The sequence below is a fragment of the Lates calcarifer genome, linkage group LG23 (genome assembly GCF_001640805.2).
Source record: "Lates calcarifer isolate ASB-BC8 linkage group LG23, TLL_Latcal_v3, whole genome shotgun sequence".
Taxonomy (NCBI): domain Eukaryota; kingdom Metazoa; phylum Chordata; class Actinopteri; family Centropomidae; genus Lates; species Lates calcarifer.
In genome coordinates, this window is record NC_066855.1 from 3,318,661 (window position 1) to 3,335,978 (window position 17,318).

Sequence of the window (17,318 nt, forward strand, 5' to 3'; positions counted from 1 at the left end):
ACGGACGGAGAGCGAGCGAGAGAGAGAGAGAGAGAGACACACACAGCAAAAGGGAGAGAGAGAGAGAGAGAGAGTGAGCTACACCAGGAAAAAAGTGGCAAAGACAAAGGACTGAGCAGGCTTTGGAAGAAGAGCAGGGAGTTGGAGCAGTTTTTAGACCGGTTTATGAGAGTCCAGCTGAGCCACCACCGCCGGGAAGCGGCCAGGTAAGTGGTCGGTGGGAGAAAACGAAGTTAGAAAGGCGTAAAAAGGAGCCGTTGTGGTTGTGTTTGGTGTAGACACGGGAGTCACGTAGAGCAAGCCACAAGACTAACGCCAGATATCTGTCACTATCGCGGATTAAATGCATCTGCACATGTATGGTTTTACAGTATAACAGCGGCTTTTCCTCCTTAATGGACTGTAAGCTTTGTAATGTGTGCGTCCTGTTGTGTACGGGGGCTGTTGTCATGTATTTTTTGCTAGCTAACTGAACAGCCTGCTTCCTCTATCCAGTTCAAGCTGCTGGAAATGTTTACCTTCTTCTCATTTTGGGGTCTGCTGACCAAGAGGGGGATTGTAGCAGCTTATAATGTTATCTCAGCTAACGAGTCATGTTTAAGGAAGCAGTTTTAAGATGTCACTTTGGGCTCTGCTGACTTGTTTATGTGCTTGAATTATATATGACCCAAAAATAAGAATAAATACAGCTTCTTCTTCTTCTCTGTCTGTCTTTCTTTTTATTTCAGGAGCATCTTTCTCTGCTCGGCATCAACTCAACTCCTGTTGCATCTTGTTCCAGTGGAAGTGACGCGTTCATGGTCAGCAGTCCGGTGATGGAAAGAACTGCAAAGCTATAGGGGTTGGTGACTGGATGGAAAGAGCTGTCAGCACACACACACACACACACACAGAGAGAGAGAGAGAGAGAAAAAAGCAGCGAGGATGGAGGAAGTGGAAACACACAGAGAGCAACCAACGGTTATTTGATTGACGACACCACTGTGTGTGTTGTTGGAGGAGTAATTTTTGACTTGGGAGCATCTGGAGTATCTTTGTTTGTGATTTTTCTTCTCTTTTTTTTTTGTTCGTTGTTGTTGAGCTCCAGTTTTTTTGTGCGCCCTCTCTTCCCGGTGACCTTTCTTCTCACATATCCTTCTAGAGAGAGCAGGTGTTAAAGAGCCACAGGTCTCATTTACCTTGCAACCCCCCACCATACACCGTACACGGCAGACACACAAGCTCCTCTCTTCCAAAGCGGCTGAGAGGTTGCTATGGCAACGGTTGTCATGATGCCGATGTAGCGTCCTGAAGGTAGTAGTAGTGGAGCCTGGAGGAGGAGGTGGTGGTGGCGGCGGCGGCGGCAGTGGTGGTGAACGTCCAGGGATGGGGAGTGCTCCGTATCCAGCCGGCGAGTGGAAGGGGAAGGGGCGAGGCGGCCTGCAGGAGCTGGGCTGCATGCCCTGGAAGGTCAGCAAGCAGAAAGGAGGAGGAGGAGGAGGAGGGGAGGTGGTGGTGGGAGCGGAGGAGAGGAGGTGCAGGGATCCCAGGGACTCTCAGCAGCAGCAGCAGCAGGATCTCTCGTCTTCCTCGTCCTCCCTCACCCCGTCAGCGCCTCCCCAGTCCTCTCTGACACCTCCGGCCATTTATCACGAGAAGCAGCGGAGGGAGCTGTGCGCCCTGCACGCGCTCAACAACGTCTTCCAGGACGGGACAGCTTTCAGTCGGGACACCCTGCAGGAGATATACCAGAGGTGAGCCGGAGCAGGCGCTCAAACCAAACACCAGTAACTAACATGTAAATAAATTGCTTAATCTCTCTCTCATCAACTTGTTGCAGGCTTTCTCCCAGCACTCTGGTGACGCCACATAAGAAGAGCATGCTGGGAAATGGGAACTATGATGTAAATGTCATTATGGCAGCCCTGCAGACCCGAGGGTTTGAGGCAGTTTGGTGGGATAAAAGAAGGTATGTAGAGCTGACAATGAAACCAGTTTATGTGTTTATGACGTAGCTGTGGTTTATCTCATGACTGCTGTCCTAGTCGTTTCCCTAAATGGTCAATACAAGGGTCAAGCTGATTTTTATTTTCTTTACCTTAATAAAAACAAGTATAGCTGTGACATCTGCCAGACAGGAGCTTCTGCTTTAAGTCCTAGGATGTAAATACAGGTGAGTAAATGTTGTAAAGAGGCTCCCTGTGTCCTCATCTGCACCTCAGCGACCTCATCAGAAGGGTCTCGAACGAGCGTCTTTGATTAGTCAGCTGTTCCATCAGTTGACAAAGTCCAAGAGACGGTTTTATCAGCATTCCTGCTTCCCTCATTATCGGCCTTACATCACTGTTGACAACAACAGTGACCACAGACTTGCTTTTATCAGTGTAATGTTAATGTTATCAGAAAAGCCATATTCCTGTTTCTTTGTCTTGAGAAAAACAGGAACAAAATCATAGCCGCCTTTAATCAAGTGACAAAAACAACAGCGTTCCTCTCTGCTGCTGATTGTTACAACACCGTGATAATTCAAACCAAAGACACAAAACCTAATACGCTACTTCTATGCAAAATACTGTAGATTTCCTGCAAAGGTGTGAGGAGGAAAGATGACTTTCTTCCTCTTTTTGTGGTCAAAGTTATGTTTGTAATGAAGAAGAAAGAAGAAATACAGTGAAGTATGGGGCCACTGAGTTAGAACTCTGAGTCAAATTTAGACAAACAATAAGATAAATAGATAAATATATCAGAAATATATTATTTATTGATATAAATATGTCATTTTGCAAGTTGCTGTGACCTGAGATTGTTTTTATAACTCTTCTAGTTGATGCATTTAAAGTGCAGGAAACTCCGACAGCCAAGATTTTACAGCCAGCTTCCTAACAGCTGCCTTGGTGATGCAGAGAACTTACAAATTTTATGTGATCCTGTTTTGGAATTTGAATTTCCAACAACAGCTTTCCCAGCCTCCTTGCTGAACGTTTATAATCGCAGCTGAAATACCACACAGTCAAAGGAGTGGACAAATAAGTGATAGAGCAGCATATGATAATGTGATGGGAACAGTACTGAGATGATGTCTGATACTGCAGGTTCAGCTTTGTAAACTAAATGTTCACTTAGAATACAATGTAGTCTCAAACTATAGCAATAAACAAAAATCTAAATGCTGATCCTGCGTCTCCTTCCAGCAATACAAAAAGGGAAGTTTACAAAAACTAAATGTTGCCTTTCTTCCTCCAGGGATGTAGGCAGCATCGAGCTGTCCAACGTGACGGGCTTCATCCTGAACGTGCCGTCCAACCTGCGCTGGGGGCCGCTCCGGCTGCCGCTCAAACGTCAGCACTGGATCGGAGTCAGAGAGGTGGGAGGGGTCTACTACAACCTGGACTCCAAGCTACGAAGCCCTCAACCAATCGGCAGTCCGGATGAGCTCAGGTGAGAGCGATGCCACGTGTGTTTATATGTTAGTGGGATGTGTACTCACCGTGGCAACTGCTGTGATCATAATTTGTTTACTGTTTTGTTGTCGTAAATAATCAGGCCATAGATGTATCCATGTGGAAGTAACACACTAAGTTTGTTCCTTATAAGCCTTAATGACCAGGTTAATGTTTGATATTCAGTCACAGTCAGAAAATGCCCCTTTTGTGAAGCTGTTACGTGTCTTAAAAAAGGCGGTTGCTAACAAGTGGCTACCTCCGGGTTGACCTACAAAAATACATCATCCCTGCACCACTCTATTGTGAAGCAGCTGCAGGAAGTGTTTAAAAATACGGCAGTACAAATTGTCAAAGCTCTGTTGACACGGAAAAGGAAAGCATTTCAGATAATACTGTGGCTCCAGTCTGTTAGATATAAAGTCAGAACTGAGCTCGTCGTGCATCGTCAAGTGTCTCTGTGCTCGGTTTAGGCCAGAAACCAAGTTAGATAGATGATTTTTATATCAACAATGAATGATGTGACTGTGTGTAATGAAACGTCATGAAACCATAGAGAGTTATCACCAGACCCTGCAGTTCATCTCAACTCTACAGAGCTTCCTTAATGTCTTAGCTCATTGATTTGGTTTTTGGGCCTTTAAACTCATCTTGTTTATTTGTTTTCTAGCAAAAACCTCTGATAACTGAGACATACAAAGCTAATAATTAGCAGATGAATATAGTGGAGCACTTAGCAGCAGAAAAGTCAGATATAACCCTCAGGACTTGGTGGAAATCAAAACACAGCTAAAAGGAAAGCGGATGTTGGACTTACATTTGTGTGATGGACAGAAACATATAAGTCAAAATGAACACTAATGTTACGACTTGTCCGGGTTTTAATTAGGATAATGTTTGCTAACAGATTATTACCACTTTCATAAGGTATTTACAGCTTGTTCTGCTGCCCTCATGTATCCAAAAAAAATCAGTGAATGCAGCTTTAAAGCAGGTCATTTTCATTGTGATAATGTCTCATTTGTCTTTAGTTTCTCAACTGCGGCTGTTTGTTTTTCATTTTACTACAACCCAGGAAGTTTCTCCGCCAGCAGCTGCGAGGGAAGAACTGTGAACTCCTATTGGTCGTGTCAGAGGAAGTGGAGGCGCACCAAACGTGGCGGTCTGACGGCTAAGGGGTCGGCTAACCAGCCAGTCACAGCTCCAGCTAGGCCAACGGGCCAATCACAGAATGGACGGGAGAGGAAGTAGAGTCGTGCACAGCCAACAAACACATGGATGCACACTTAACAGATGTATTGTTTTTCCCCTCTTTTTTGGGTTTTGTTTACACGGCCATTGCTGGACTCTTACCTGACAAGGTGCAAAGCAATGAAGGAAGCAAACACTTTACAGGGAGAATCAAAGAATCACAGTCCTTTACTCACAACACAGTTAAGACTTATGAGAAGTTATTATTCTGTTTCTGCTATTCCTGTGTTTTTATATATATTGACTATTTTTCAATGTCAGTTTTGATCTGTTAATTTTTTTTTTCCTTTTTACTGTTGAAGTTTCCAAAGTCTTGGGAGTTCAGGCTTTATGAGAAATGCTGTGTTTATCTTCCTGTCTTCTTCAGTGATCCTCCCTGCTTTAGCCATGATGTTCACTGATGTGTCTTAGTGTTCTCGTCTCTCCCTTTACGTCGTGAATCTCTCTGTCCGTATTCTCCGTCCTCCTTCACTTTCACCAAAGCACGCCCTTCCTTGCCTCAGTGTGAATCCATCTCACTCCTCCTCCTCCTCCTCCGTCTGTCCCACTTTTCATATCACAGGTCAAAAACCAGTGATGTATCACGTTGCCAACTTTGTATTTCATCCACTTTTCCAAACACCTCTGGCACAGACTGAGCCTACACTGTGCAGGAGGCTGTGCTGACACAACAGTTTTATATGGCAACAAAGCAATGCAACACCAAGGCCAAGCACTCCCTCTAGTGGATGTTTGCCTCAGTTTCCTTCCATTTCTTCCTTTTTTTGTTTAGTTTTTCACATTTAAATGGTCACTTTTACGTAATGAAGGCGGCTTGTCAACAAAAAAATAATGCAATACCTCTAGAATTATACTGTATCATGATTGAATAATCGTCAAGTTAGGGAGAGAAACCTGCTAAAAGTAAAATCTGTTACTATAATCTGACAGAAATTGGCCTGCATTAATCCTACAGCGTTACAGTACCGTTTCTACTTTGGAAAAAAGGTCAACAAAACACTTACTCGCTTGTTCTGGAGCTTTTGATCGAATTACACGGTGCTTCTTTGCAGGCAGAGACAGACAGGAAGATGTTCAAACTTTTCAATAGGCAGTAAATTAATCTGCATTTTTAAAACTTTTACAAGTTATTTTCTGGACAAAAAGATGCTAAAAACTCATATTCCAGCTCTGCACACATGTTATATAATATTTGCTGGTTTTCTTGGTCATCTATGATAGTAAACTGAATATTTTTGTTTTGGCTGTTTAAATATATAAACTGGAAAAATTGTGAGGGAGATTTTTCATAATTTCTGACATTTTTGAAGGTACAATTAATCGAGAACTGGGAGGACCAAATTGTGTGGTCAGAAACTCCAGAACAATCGAGCGAGGGAACCTCCATTTTCAGCTCGTTATTGTCACCAAAAAAAAGGTCATATCAGTGTAAAGAAATGTTATTTTACTCGTCCATATCACCTACTCTTGCTTAATTAGAGCCACAGTGGTAAAATGTCTCCACACAGACAGAGGACAACACAAGGAACCTTCATTCTTTTCTTTTTTTCTTCTTCTTCTTTTGGCTCCACCGTGGTCTAAAGGGTCAACACCACAGCAGCCCTCTGTAGCACAGGAGCTCAGCTGATGCAGGGCTCCTCCTCTCTTAAACATCTCTCATCAAACCTGCCAAACACTGCTCTGAGAGGATGTCGCAGAGAGTCTTATACAGTCAGCAGTGAGCTGTAATGTGTAACGTTTCAGTCTGAGGAGTTGGTTTTTGGGGGCTATTGTTCGCGTGAAGGGAAGTTGTTAGTTTGTTTGGTGGATGGAGTGTAGTGTGTCTGAGTAGTTGAGGGAAAAAAAAAGTGGAAAAAGAAAAGTAAAAGTTGTCTAGAAGTGAGTTTTCTTCAACACACGTCCAGCCAGATGTGTGTTGTGGTTGATTATTGTGAAATGGGCCTTATGAAAATGAAAGTTTCTGCTGTTGTAGCTTTGAGATCTAACAGTTAAAGAGAACCTGTTTATACTATACAAGTATTGTCTGTTAACGACAATATCGGCCTTAACTTGTTTACATTTTAAAATATATATATATATATATATATATATATGTGTTGCTCTGAAAGATTAAGAGTGGCTGTGCAGTTTGATGCCATTTCAGGAGATTTATTCCAAAGCACCAATTTTTATTATAAATTAAGAGGAGAAACAGCTGATGCTCAACCAATATACAGAGAAACTAACCTGTAATGATGATGTTCTCACTTTTTTCAGCCAAGGACTTTATGTTATTTACGATTGTTTGAAATAGTATGATTTTATAAAGATAATATCACATGATTTTTCCAACGGTGCATGTCTTATTTTGGAATGAAACTCTTTAAATTCCAGCCCAGTCTCTAGACCTTCAGTGTCATATTAAATCCAAGTGAACCTCCAGAAACATCAGGGAGGTTTGTCACTAATTTGCTGAGATTTTTAGACCCAATCACGGTAATTGCATTCAACATTTGCTGTGTTTTTTTGCCATGACAATCCATTCATCCCTTCCTATTTAAGGAATCCTGAGTATCAGTGTATTTTGTTTTGGGTTTTTTTTTTTTTAATTTTTTTGCATAGAAATAAAATGCTTATAATGGCACTTTATGTATAAGCTACAGTGTGGGTGTATTAAATGGGTCGTTATTTGCTCTGAAAGGGTCATTGTTGAATGTTCTCCTTGTTGCTACAGGAACTCCAGCTTCCTACAGCCCAAAGACATACAGCTGAGGTAAAGTGGTGACTCTAAATTCTTTGACATCTGCAGTTACTAGTTACTTTTCAAATTAAGAATTAACATAAAGGCACCAAACCATTGGTTTCCAACCTTTTTGGCTGGTGAATCCTTACAAAAATATATTTTTTGGAGGTTTCTTTGTTCTTATTCCATCAGTTCTTATGACCCTTCAGATTTGTCTTGTGCCCTTGGTTGGAAACCACTGGATTTAAGTCCTAAGTGCTAGAGTTGAAGGCAACTGGACTCCCCAACCAGCCTCTAGAACTGAGGAAGCCTTTCGGATGAGAGGGGAATCATCCTCTAGAAACCTAAAAGACGACCAGTTGCCTTCAAACTAGCACTAATGACCTGGATGACTGAGAACCTGCACATGACACTGGACTGAAGTTTTTAGTTCTAGACCTGAAGGCAACTGGACTTTCTGGTCGTCGGGCAACACTTCTTTTCGAAGATGGACGTTCCAAGATGGATATAGATGCCTCTTTAACTCCTCTCTCAAACCGTCTGTCACCATCTAGAGATGTCTTCAAGAAACCTTCAACTCTAGCACCATGACCTGCACAGACACTGGACTGAAGGTATCAAACTGTAAAAGTAGTTTAAACTAGCTAAACCTCCGACCAGCTACAACAATACAATGCTACTTTTTCATTTATGCAGAAATGTAACAGTGTTATATTTAATAATACACCAGTCACAGGTGCGTTTCCTGCACAGGAAGTACTTAGTTTTGATAGTTTAAAAAAGTCAATTTTGCCAATGAGAATTTGAATGGACATGTTTACACTTATTTTTGATTTTTGAATGATTTTATCACCCATCCACACACTGAATGAATGAATGAATGATGAGGTTGGGGGGGGGGGGGGGGTTGATGAGGCAGCTGGTGGCGCGCGCCGACTCATCGTCAGCGAGAGCGCGCTCTCGGAGACGACCGGGCGCGCGCGCGCGAAGCGGTGTGCAGATGTGTCGCAGATTTTGTAAAGTCACTGGACGCTCACAGAAAGATCCAGCTCAAGGAAGTCGCTCCGGATACATGGGCCCTTGAATTAAAAAAAACAACTGCCAGGGGGAGGGGGGGGATAAAGAAGAGCGGCGGAGGAGAGTAAAAACAGCAGAGAGGAGCCCTGTGTTGTCATAACCGGGTAACGTTAGCTTAGTTTGTGGAGGAGAAGGACGTTACTTTGACAGTTAAAGCCCAGCGGCACGTCGGCGTCCACGGAGATGGAGCTGTCGGCGATTGGAGAGCAAGTGTTTGCTGTGGAATCAATCGTAAAGAAAAGAGTTAGAAAGGTAAACAGGTTCACGTTTTCCACACAAATTACATGTCAGCATTCGCAGGAGGCACGTTTCTTGGAGGGGGAGGAGGAGAGGATGCTACTTTGGACGGCTGCGAAAGCTTTGAGAGATTAAATGAACAGAATTGCGCGACTAATCTGGTTATCTAATTGCAGGCTGTATAAAAAAGGGGGGGTGGGGGGGGCGGGTTAGAGGAGGATGTCCCTTTAATGTAACGTGAGAGTGTTGTCATTGCACTACAGCTTAACATGTCAGGTGTTTAGGCTGAGGAGGCTGCAGGAGGAGGAGGACGCGCACCTTCGTCTTTTTTTGGGGGGGGCTGTTTGCTCGTTAATTGGGTTTGGGTTGAAGTTACACCGTGTGGTGTTGACAGATGCAGGTGCGCAGCTAGAAATTATGGCGCCCAAAACGTGGGAGGGCCTTCAGAAACTCCTCTGTTTACTACTGTCACTGCTGGAGGAACAGCTCTCTGAACAATCCAGCAGTAATGAACTGTTAAAGTAGACGAAGTAACTCATCAGTCATTTAGCATGTTAACATATGAGTGCTCTAAAGTTATCGTAGGCAGCTGTAAACTCATGCCAAAATGGAAAATGCGCATAGCTGCTAATTATGTCTCTAAAGTGATGCATCTGGGGGATTTAAACAGCAACCAACCTATTTTAATTACTCTTTAATCTCTTGACACTTTGTTTGATTAATTGATTAGTCAACCATCAGTCCAGTTTAATGTAAGAGGCTGGAAAATAAAATGAATAACTGATTTTAAGAGTTGATATTAATCAAAAACTTGATTTGTTGTGATTATTTCAGAGCTAATAAACAGAATGAAGGTGTATGCAACCAGTAAAAAGACTGTAGAGATATCGCTAACTGATCTTGAGCTTATACTTTATTAATGAATGTGTTAAATATCAGTGCGTCTGCCGTCTTTCATAAATGGTTTGATGTTAACTTTACAGCTCACAGAGTGGAAACAGAAAAATACTTACAGTAGGTTGATGTTAAAACCACATGTAGCACTCAGTGGACTAATGTTTCCATCCACAACTCAAACACATGCCCACTCCTGTTACTACTAATACTACTACTACTACTACTAATTGGAAACAACCCTAACTCGTTTAGATTCACGGGTTGGAGAGCTGAGAGCTGTTAATTCAGGCTGCGGCTCTCAGCTGATATACATCTATTTTTTACAGTATGTGGGGAAGTACAATGAAGACGGGAAAAGTGGTGAGCTCACCCGCTGAGAATACCTCTTATTACTGAATGATGTCACCGAGGGTGACTAAGTCTGAGAGGCTTGTCTGGTATCTGGGAAACATACAGTATATTTTACATTATCTCTTAATTATAGATATTGTCTGATGGCATGACGGCATCATAAATGTCACCCTCGTTTGTCTTTCCTTTCTGTCATATACTGTACTGTACATCAGTTTGATTACATGGCGTATATGTAGCTCTTTTTTGCACTGGAAAAAAAAACACACACTTGAAATCTTGATGGAAACTTGTGTAGAGATGAGTTGAGATGAGAACTGTAAGCTTCTCTGGTCTGAGTGTAATAAAGGCTAAACAGGAAACAAGCAAACGTGTCATCCCCCACAAATGATGCAGGCACCCTGGGGCCTGTCATTAACAAGATGCATCACCCCTGCTTGTTTTGATGAACTCTGAATCAGTGTTGCAGCAGTTTCAGACTTTTTGACTTCGACGCCCTGATCTGAACAGAATCCAACATGTGGAATCACATTTTAGAGTCGTGGTTTTTGATTGCAGCACCTCCAGTATCAGGACAAACATTTTACTGTGCAAGTAACTCACTGCTTCGAGCGATATCAGCTTCTTAGCTAATCCTGCTCTTAAACTTCATGTCTCCACAGGGGAATGTGGAGTATCTGTTGAAGTGGAAAGGATGGCCTCCAAAGTAAGCATGTAAACTCCATTGCAAAGGTGCATCATATTCACACTGACACCTACAGTAGATTATTACGAATGCACAGAAAAGTACCGCTGCCACATCTGCACTGGAGTTGTGGAAGGTATCGAAACGTAAATGAGTTCTTCTGATTTCACAATCTCTTCACAAGTCTTCACATTTTGTAATTAAAAGGTAATGAGTGGGTGACTTTCATCCATTCTGACTCATTCTGATTCTGTTTGCTCAGCACATAGTTACTTACTGTTTGTGTGGAAGCAAAGAGCCATTGTGTGAGCCCTTTTCAGCCAACGCAGTAAATGTTTTTACTAAGAAAACAGCATTAGACAGACAGACCTATCTAATCACCTGACTAAGTGCAATAACGAGGGGAATAAGTACAGAAAGGGAGGCTTGTATTTACTGTCCTTGTGTGTCTTGCAGATATAGTACATGGGAACCTGAGGAACATATCCTGGACCAGCGCTTGGTGCAGGCCTACGAAGAGAAGTAAGGTTCCACTCAACATGTAATAAGTGCCTGATGAAAAGTGTTGCATGTTTCCAGGAAAGCCCAGAAGGGTCGAAACATAGTGGGGCAGCAATAAATCAGTTTTCCTCCTAGATTATATTAATCATAAAGAGATCATGACTCAGCAGACAACGACCCAGATCCAAGACCTCTCTCTCTCCAGCTGGCATTAGCATGTGTCCTAGGTTGTTGGATTGTAATTGGATCTGGAAAAACCCATAAAATCCACATCTAAATGCACCAATTGTGCAAGGAGGATCCTCCAAATCATCTCCAAATGTGATCACATACACATTTGGCAGCATTTATAAGAGCAGAGTAGAGTGTAGTGGAGTCCAGGAAATATCTAATTCACAGAAGATCTATGTAAGCAGAAAGTCTTTGTCTATGTTTGTGCAAAACAAACAGAAGGTGTCATTATTCAGGTGGACTCATAACAAGTGATGTTAGTGTTGTTAGCAAACAGGACATACAGAAGATGCTGTGTCTCTGTCTGCCTGGTGGATGGAAGTCTAAAAGTTTCTCCTCTTTTAATCCTGTTTTTGGTCTCCACCACCTCCTGATAGAAATATCTGGATCCTTTGCTGTTAAAGGCTCCATGATGTTCACCAGCTAGTTTATCTGGTGCTGAGCAGTGACCCGATGACGACACTAAACGAGAAGGAGAGTAAACTAAAACAGTAAAAAAAAACAAACAAAAAAAAAAAAATGAGCTGAAAGATGCTAAAACGCCCCGTAGAGCTGCTGTTTATAAAAATATTGATTATTGCCACTTTAATGTTTATATCTGAGATATATTTTACATTTAGTCAGGTCCAAAATGAAACTTTAAATAGCCAGTGAAAACATGTCCAGAGAACATTTTGATGTTATTAAAAATGTGCTTGGTTTCTCCAGAGAGCAGAGAGACAGAGCTGTGGGTCACAGGAAGGAAAGGATCCAAATCCAAAAGACTCCTTCTGCAGGTAGAGTCTGAAGTTCAATCTTCACACTTCTCTTTCTTCTTTTCCTTCACTGGAAACTGTCCAGTGATTGTCCTCTCAGCTTATTTGAATGATGACTCCTTCTCTCTGACCTCGATTCAGAATACCGTTTACACCATGGATCTCCGCAGCGCTCACAAGACTCCAGAGAAGCCTCCGCCTCGGCTTCGTCTCTCCCTGACGCGCTCGCTGGTCCCCGAGGACGAGGACGAGCCGTACGACGCCTGCGAGCAGGACCCGCGACAGCAGGGCGCGCATCACAAAAGCAGACCCAGGAGGTCGCAGTTCAGGTGCCTTGACTCGAACCCCCCGAGTCCGACACAAGAGGACTGGGAGGGGCTGGGAGAGGAGGAAGAAGAGGAGGAGGAAGAGGAGGAGGAAGAGGAGGATGAGGACAATGTAGAGGAGACAGAGAAGGAGACAACAGAGAAAAGCGGAGGCATTCTTAATGGTAAGTGTGTCAGTCGGTCAGCCAGTGGGCTCTATAATCACCACCACGACCCAGTTTACTTGACTCTTTGTGAACCTCCTAGTAGGCACAGGGTTTTTTTTTCTCTGGGCATGCAACCAAAAACATTAAACTTCCTCCATCCTGAGCTGATTAGAGAGCAAATCATGCCGAGATCAAAACGATCACGAAAAAGCATTTGAAAACTCTGTGCATGTAAATGTGGCAAGTTGCTGAGTTTCTACTTTAAAAAGATCAGTGGACTTTTGCACCGTAAAGCACATCTACTGACACTAAGATGGCAACTAATGAGCCGAGCAGCTGTCAGTCAAATAATCTAGTTGTTCATTTCAGTTTCTGTTTCAGTTTTTAGCACCTAGAGCTGTGTTTCCAAACGCCTCCTGTCTGCCTCTGACAGTTTCTAACATCTATCAAAGCAGAGATAATCTACCCAGGTCACTGCAGGGAGGTTAACTCAATAACAGTACACATGTGATAGGCTTGATGCAATCGCTGCCTGACTGCAACTCTACCCTGTCTTTCCCTCTCATTCAGGACAAGAGAGGACAGATCGGGTGGAGCCCCGCCGCCGATCCAGACGAGGTCACCGCGTCGGAGAAACCGGACGATGTCTGGCGACCTGTCATCGCGCCGGGAGAGGTGACGGTCACGGACGTCACCCTCAACTCCCTCACAGTGACTTTCCGAGAGTCGAGAGTGGCCAAGGGCTTCTTCAGAGACTGGGGCCTGGACGTCTGAGACCCACAGTGAAGTGGGAGTAGGTTGGCGAGGGCGGGCAATGCGGGAAGGAGCTGGAGACACTGGCTTAATCGCAGTGTGTGAATGGTGTTTAGGGCCCGAGGTTGGTGTTTTCATTCCGTCTCTGCAACCTCTCGCTCTGCTCTTCCCCTTGCCAGCTACTCCCAGTCTGGTCAGTGGTACGTTTACATGCACAGAGTCACCTGAATATGAGCCGAACTCCAGTTCATGTTATATTTGGGTCGAGCTGTTCACCTTTGAAACTGAGTTGTCCTGAATTAAAGGGGCATCAGATCCCTGTTAAGAGGAGAAAGTTAGCTAATTAGAGATCCGAAAGAAACACCTGGTGAAGAGGCAACAACTTAAATAATGGAATAATACTTCTGTTTTGTGGGACCCAGGTTGCTGATTGTGGCTCAGATGCACTCACAAAGATGCACTGGAGGACCAAATGCGGGCAGGCGCTGGCTGCCAGGTTTAAGTAGATTTTTGAAGGTGCAGACTGAGGAGCCAGGTCCAGGTAGCAGGAGTCGGGTCAGTGTCAGCCCCTGGAAATGGGACTAGGCAGGTGAGACGGTGGAGTGACGTGTAATTCCCTTAAACAGGGTCATAAAGTGAGTTATTGAATCTCACATCTACCTAAAGAATCTTTGAGGTGTTTGGGTCTGATGCAAGTACTGATTGTTTTTTTCCAGTTTTTGTTTTTTAGACAAACACAGTTAGGTTTTACATTCGATCTGACTCACCAAAAAGCGTCATGTATCCTTAAGGCCTAACAATCAGATTTAAGGCCGTTAAGAGCATGGGCCTTATGCACGACATTTTCATATTTTTATCTATTTTCCACGTCAGATTTGGCAAACATGAGCTCACTTTTATAATCTTCATGCAAAACCTTCTTTTGCAAAGTAGACAGTAAGTAAAGCTGTCAGATAAATCTAGTGGTTTGAAAGTATAAAAACCACAGAAGTAGCACAAAATCAGAAATGGAAAAAGTACAGGTTTCATACAATTGCACTTAAAGTCAGTATACATGTATGAGCAGCTCTGAGTGTGAGTATAGACTACAGACACTGAGCTGTGACTTTTTCATTCGGGGGAAGTAAAACTTGGAAACATCAGTAATCGCGTGAGAAGAAGAAAAAGAAGAGGAAGATCCTCTGTGCATGTAAACATGGCCGCTGTTTCTGTCTTTCTTCCACACTAAGCTAACTGTTCAGTACTGGACTCAAACGTATTGTACATACTCTAAACTACAGTGAGGTGGGCATAGCTGTCAGTCCCATACTAACATGCAGTGCTGTACCTGTAACCTGTAAACAGACTGTTACTACTGTACAACATGTGGCTTAGTCTTGTATGCGTTTCAAAACCCTCTTTAGAGATGATTTGATCCGCCTGCATGCCTCTTCCCTCCAGTACAGTTCTTATCAATGCAAAGACAGACAGTGTAGTTTTCTCTGTCCACCTAGCTCTTCATCTCAAAACATACAACGCGCCATACGAGTGAGTCTTGTACCAAAAGTAGAAAACTAGATGAGGCTTGGTAACGGAATGTATTATGGAATTGCACTGTATTTACATTACAAGCATCTCTATGTAGAGTTTGACCTGCAGTTTTCAAGGAAAATATCACTTCTGAAAGTGGTAATTTGTGACAATGTCCAAAAAAAAAATCACTCACAGTGTTTATCCCTAAATTTATTATTCTGAAGGTGGAAAACCCTCCTTTAGACTATTTCATACAATAAAAGTCTACTAAAATCCAGTCTGTTAGCTGTTAGCTGTTTGCCCTTTAACTACCAATCATAGAGTTTACATGACAAACAACCACATTTTTAGAACACAACTAAGTTTTATTCATTTGTTGCCTTTAGGAAAGCAGTGTTTTCAGTTAAATGACCATCAACCTGCAGACTTAAACCTTGTTTTAAAGGGGCTTCATGTAAGTTTTTGCTATTGCTGCTTAGCCAATGTTAGCATTAAATGTTAGCTGTTTACATAGCAGTCTAGAAGAAGTGAGTTCAGCATCAGACTTCCTTCCTTTACTCACCAATAGCCAGTGTTTTGTTTCTACTTCTATCACTTCTTTTCTTCTACTGATTTTAGCATGCTAATTAGCTAGCTACGGCCAGTCTTGTTACTTTCCGATAGCGAGTCACTGTAGCGTCCAGACTGCCCTGAAGAAGTAGCGCTGCTCAGAAGGGCGTATTAACCTCTTGTAAACACAACAATGGCTGAAGCTCTTGGCAAGCGACCATCACCTCCACCTGCTCCCAGCAAGAAAACTTACACATAGCCTCTTTAATAGGTCACAGTCGTCTTGTTTTATGAATTAAGTTGTGCTAACATCATGTAGTAATGCAGTTACAATGAAATACTGTTTGGAAAACCCTATTTGGCCACTTGTAAAATCAAACCATTCAGCAAGAGAAATTTACTCAGTCATTGATTCCCCAACAGGAGGTTGTGAGATGAAACTAGTAGGTAACAAAATGCTCATTAAGAAAACACATCAAGGTCACTTTGGCAGCTGTTCCTTGAGCTTTCGATCATATCACATGATCTTCGTTAACAGATGGAGTTTGCTCAGTTGTCACAGAATTTCCTGAAGTTTCAAAGCTTGGGAACAGCATATCAGTAGGATAATATTAATAGATCAAAATAGATTTAGATATCACTTATACAACTTATTTGGTCAGAAAAAATGAAAACTTCAGAATCTGCAAATCCATCTCAAATTAACTGAGTCCTGTTGCTGCTCTAAAGGTAGGAAATTAATCTAAAAACCTGTAGTATGCCTTAGAAAAACAGTTAGCAGTGGTATAAAGTATATGCAATCAAAAAATGGGCTAAAACATGAGAAACCATGCCAAACAATCAGGTGGTTAAGAAACGAAATACAAAGAAAATAATGAGAAATATTGTAAGAATTTAAAGCTTGGAAGTGAAAAGTTTCCCCACAGTTTTACACCGAACAGACACATTTAGAAAATAAAAGCCCCACTCTGAAGCCGGTGTATTGGCTTCTGGCTTCCTGCCCAGTGGACACAGGAGCTGATGTGATGTGTCACGTCTGTGGAATCTCCCACAGCGGCGTCCCATTGGTCCATAAGTTGTTTATCCCACACTGAGGATGATGGGTCAGCGTCTCGTGATCCCAAAACTGTCTGTGTGTGATAATGAAGCTGCAGGGAATGGAAGTGCCTGACGTTGCAAATTTTCTTCTTGTTGTTGTGTCTGTGGAGCTTTTAGGGCTAATGTCTCTCTCTCTCTTGATCCTAAACACACACACACACACACACACACACACTGTCCCAGCTTATTTGGTTTCTGTATGTCTGAATGCACGACCCTCGACTGACGTTATTAAGACTTGAAATATGAGGAGATGTTAAAGAGGAGGACGGTGGAGGGGAGCATTAAGAGGAGAAACATGTATTTTTTAGTCGTTATTTTTCTACATTGACCTGAATGTATATTTATTCTTTAAAGATACCTGTGTATTTGTCACGCAGATGACTGAATAGTTTTTATACAGTTTGTGATAACCACTGAGCTGATGCCATATCTAAATGTACTGACGTGACAAAACAAGCGCCCTGGAGTTTCTGACGTCGCCTAACGTGGTCGCTTGTGCTGCTTTTCGTCCACCACCGAGCGAAGAACCTTGCACTTTATTGTGATGTAAACCTGCACATTACCTGCTCCAGTCTACAAAGTGTCATTGTGTATAGAATATTTCTATGGTAATACTAAAATAAATGTTGCTCATGTTTGATCTAACTTGTCCTGCTCTTTTTGCTGACTGCATGGAAGGCCCCTCCTAATTTTTAATTACCCCAAATTTATATGTCGGCCTCCTCTTGCAAGATTACTTTAAAATTCATTCAAGTTTAATCTTTTGTACAGTCACTTTGTTGTAGATATAAGTTGTCAAAGTAAG

The 17,318-nt window shown here is 42.6% G+C and overlaps 2 protein-coding genes across 2 annotated transcripts; both read left to right on the forward strand.

The window, feature by feature from the left end:
- The first annotated feature begins 29 nt into the window (after positions 1-29).
- Positions 30-5,970, forward strand: josd1 (Josephin domain containing 1). Its single transcript, XM_018685435.2, has 5 exons — positions 30-206; positions 729-1,733; positions 1,820-1,948; positions 3,223-3,417; positions 4,495-5,970. The coding sequence occupies exons 2-5, from the start codon at positions 1,366-1,368 to the stop codon at positions 4,592-4,594; spliced, it is 792 nt and encodes a 263-aa protein (XP_018540951.1). The 5' UTR covers positions 30-206; positions 729-1,365; the 3' UTR covers positions 4,595-5,970.
- A 2,399-nt stretch (positions 5,971-8,369) lies between these two features.
- Positions 8,370-17,158, forward strand: cbx7b (chromobox homolog 7b). Its single transcript, XM_051066503.1, is given in 7 exon segments — positions 8,370-8,721; positions 10,617-10,660; positions 11,096-11,161; positions 12,080-12,113; positions 12,115-12,147; positions 12,268-12,616; positions 13,169-17,158. Coding segments are annotated over 7 exon segments (822 nt in total). The 5' UTR covers positions 8,370-8,652; the 3' UTR covers positions 13,396-17,158.
- The last annotated feature ends 160 nt before the right edge of the window (positions 17,159-17,318 follow it).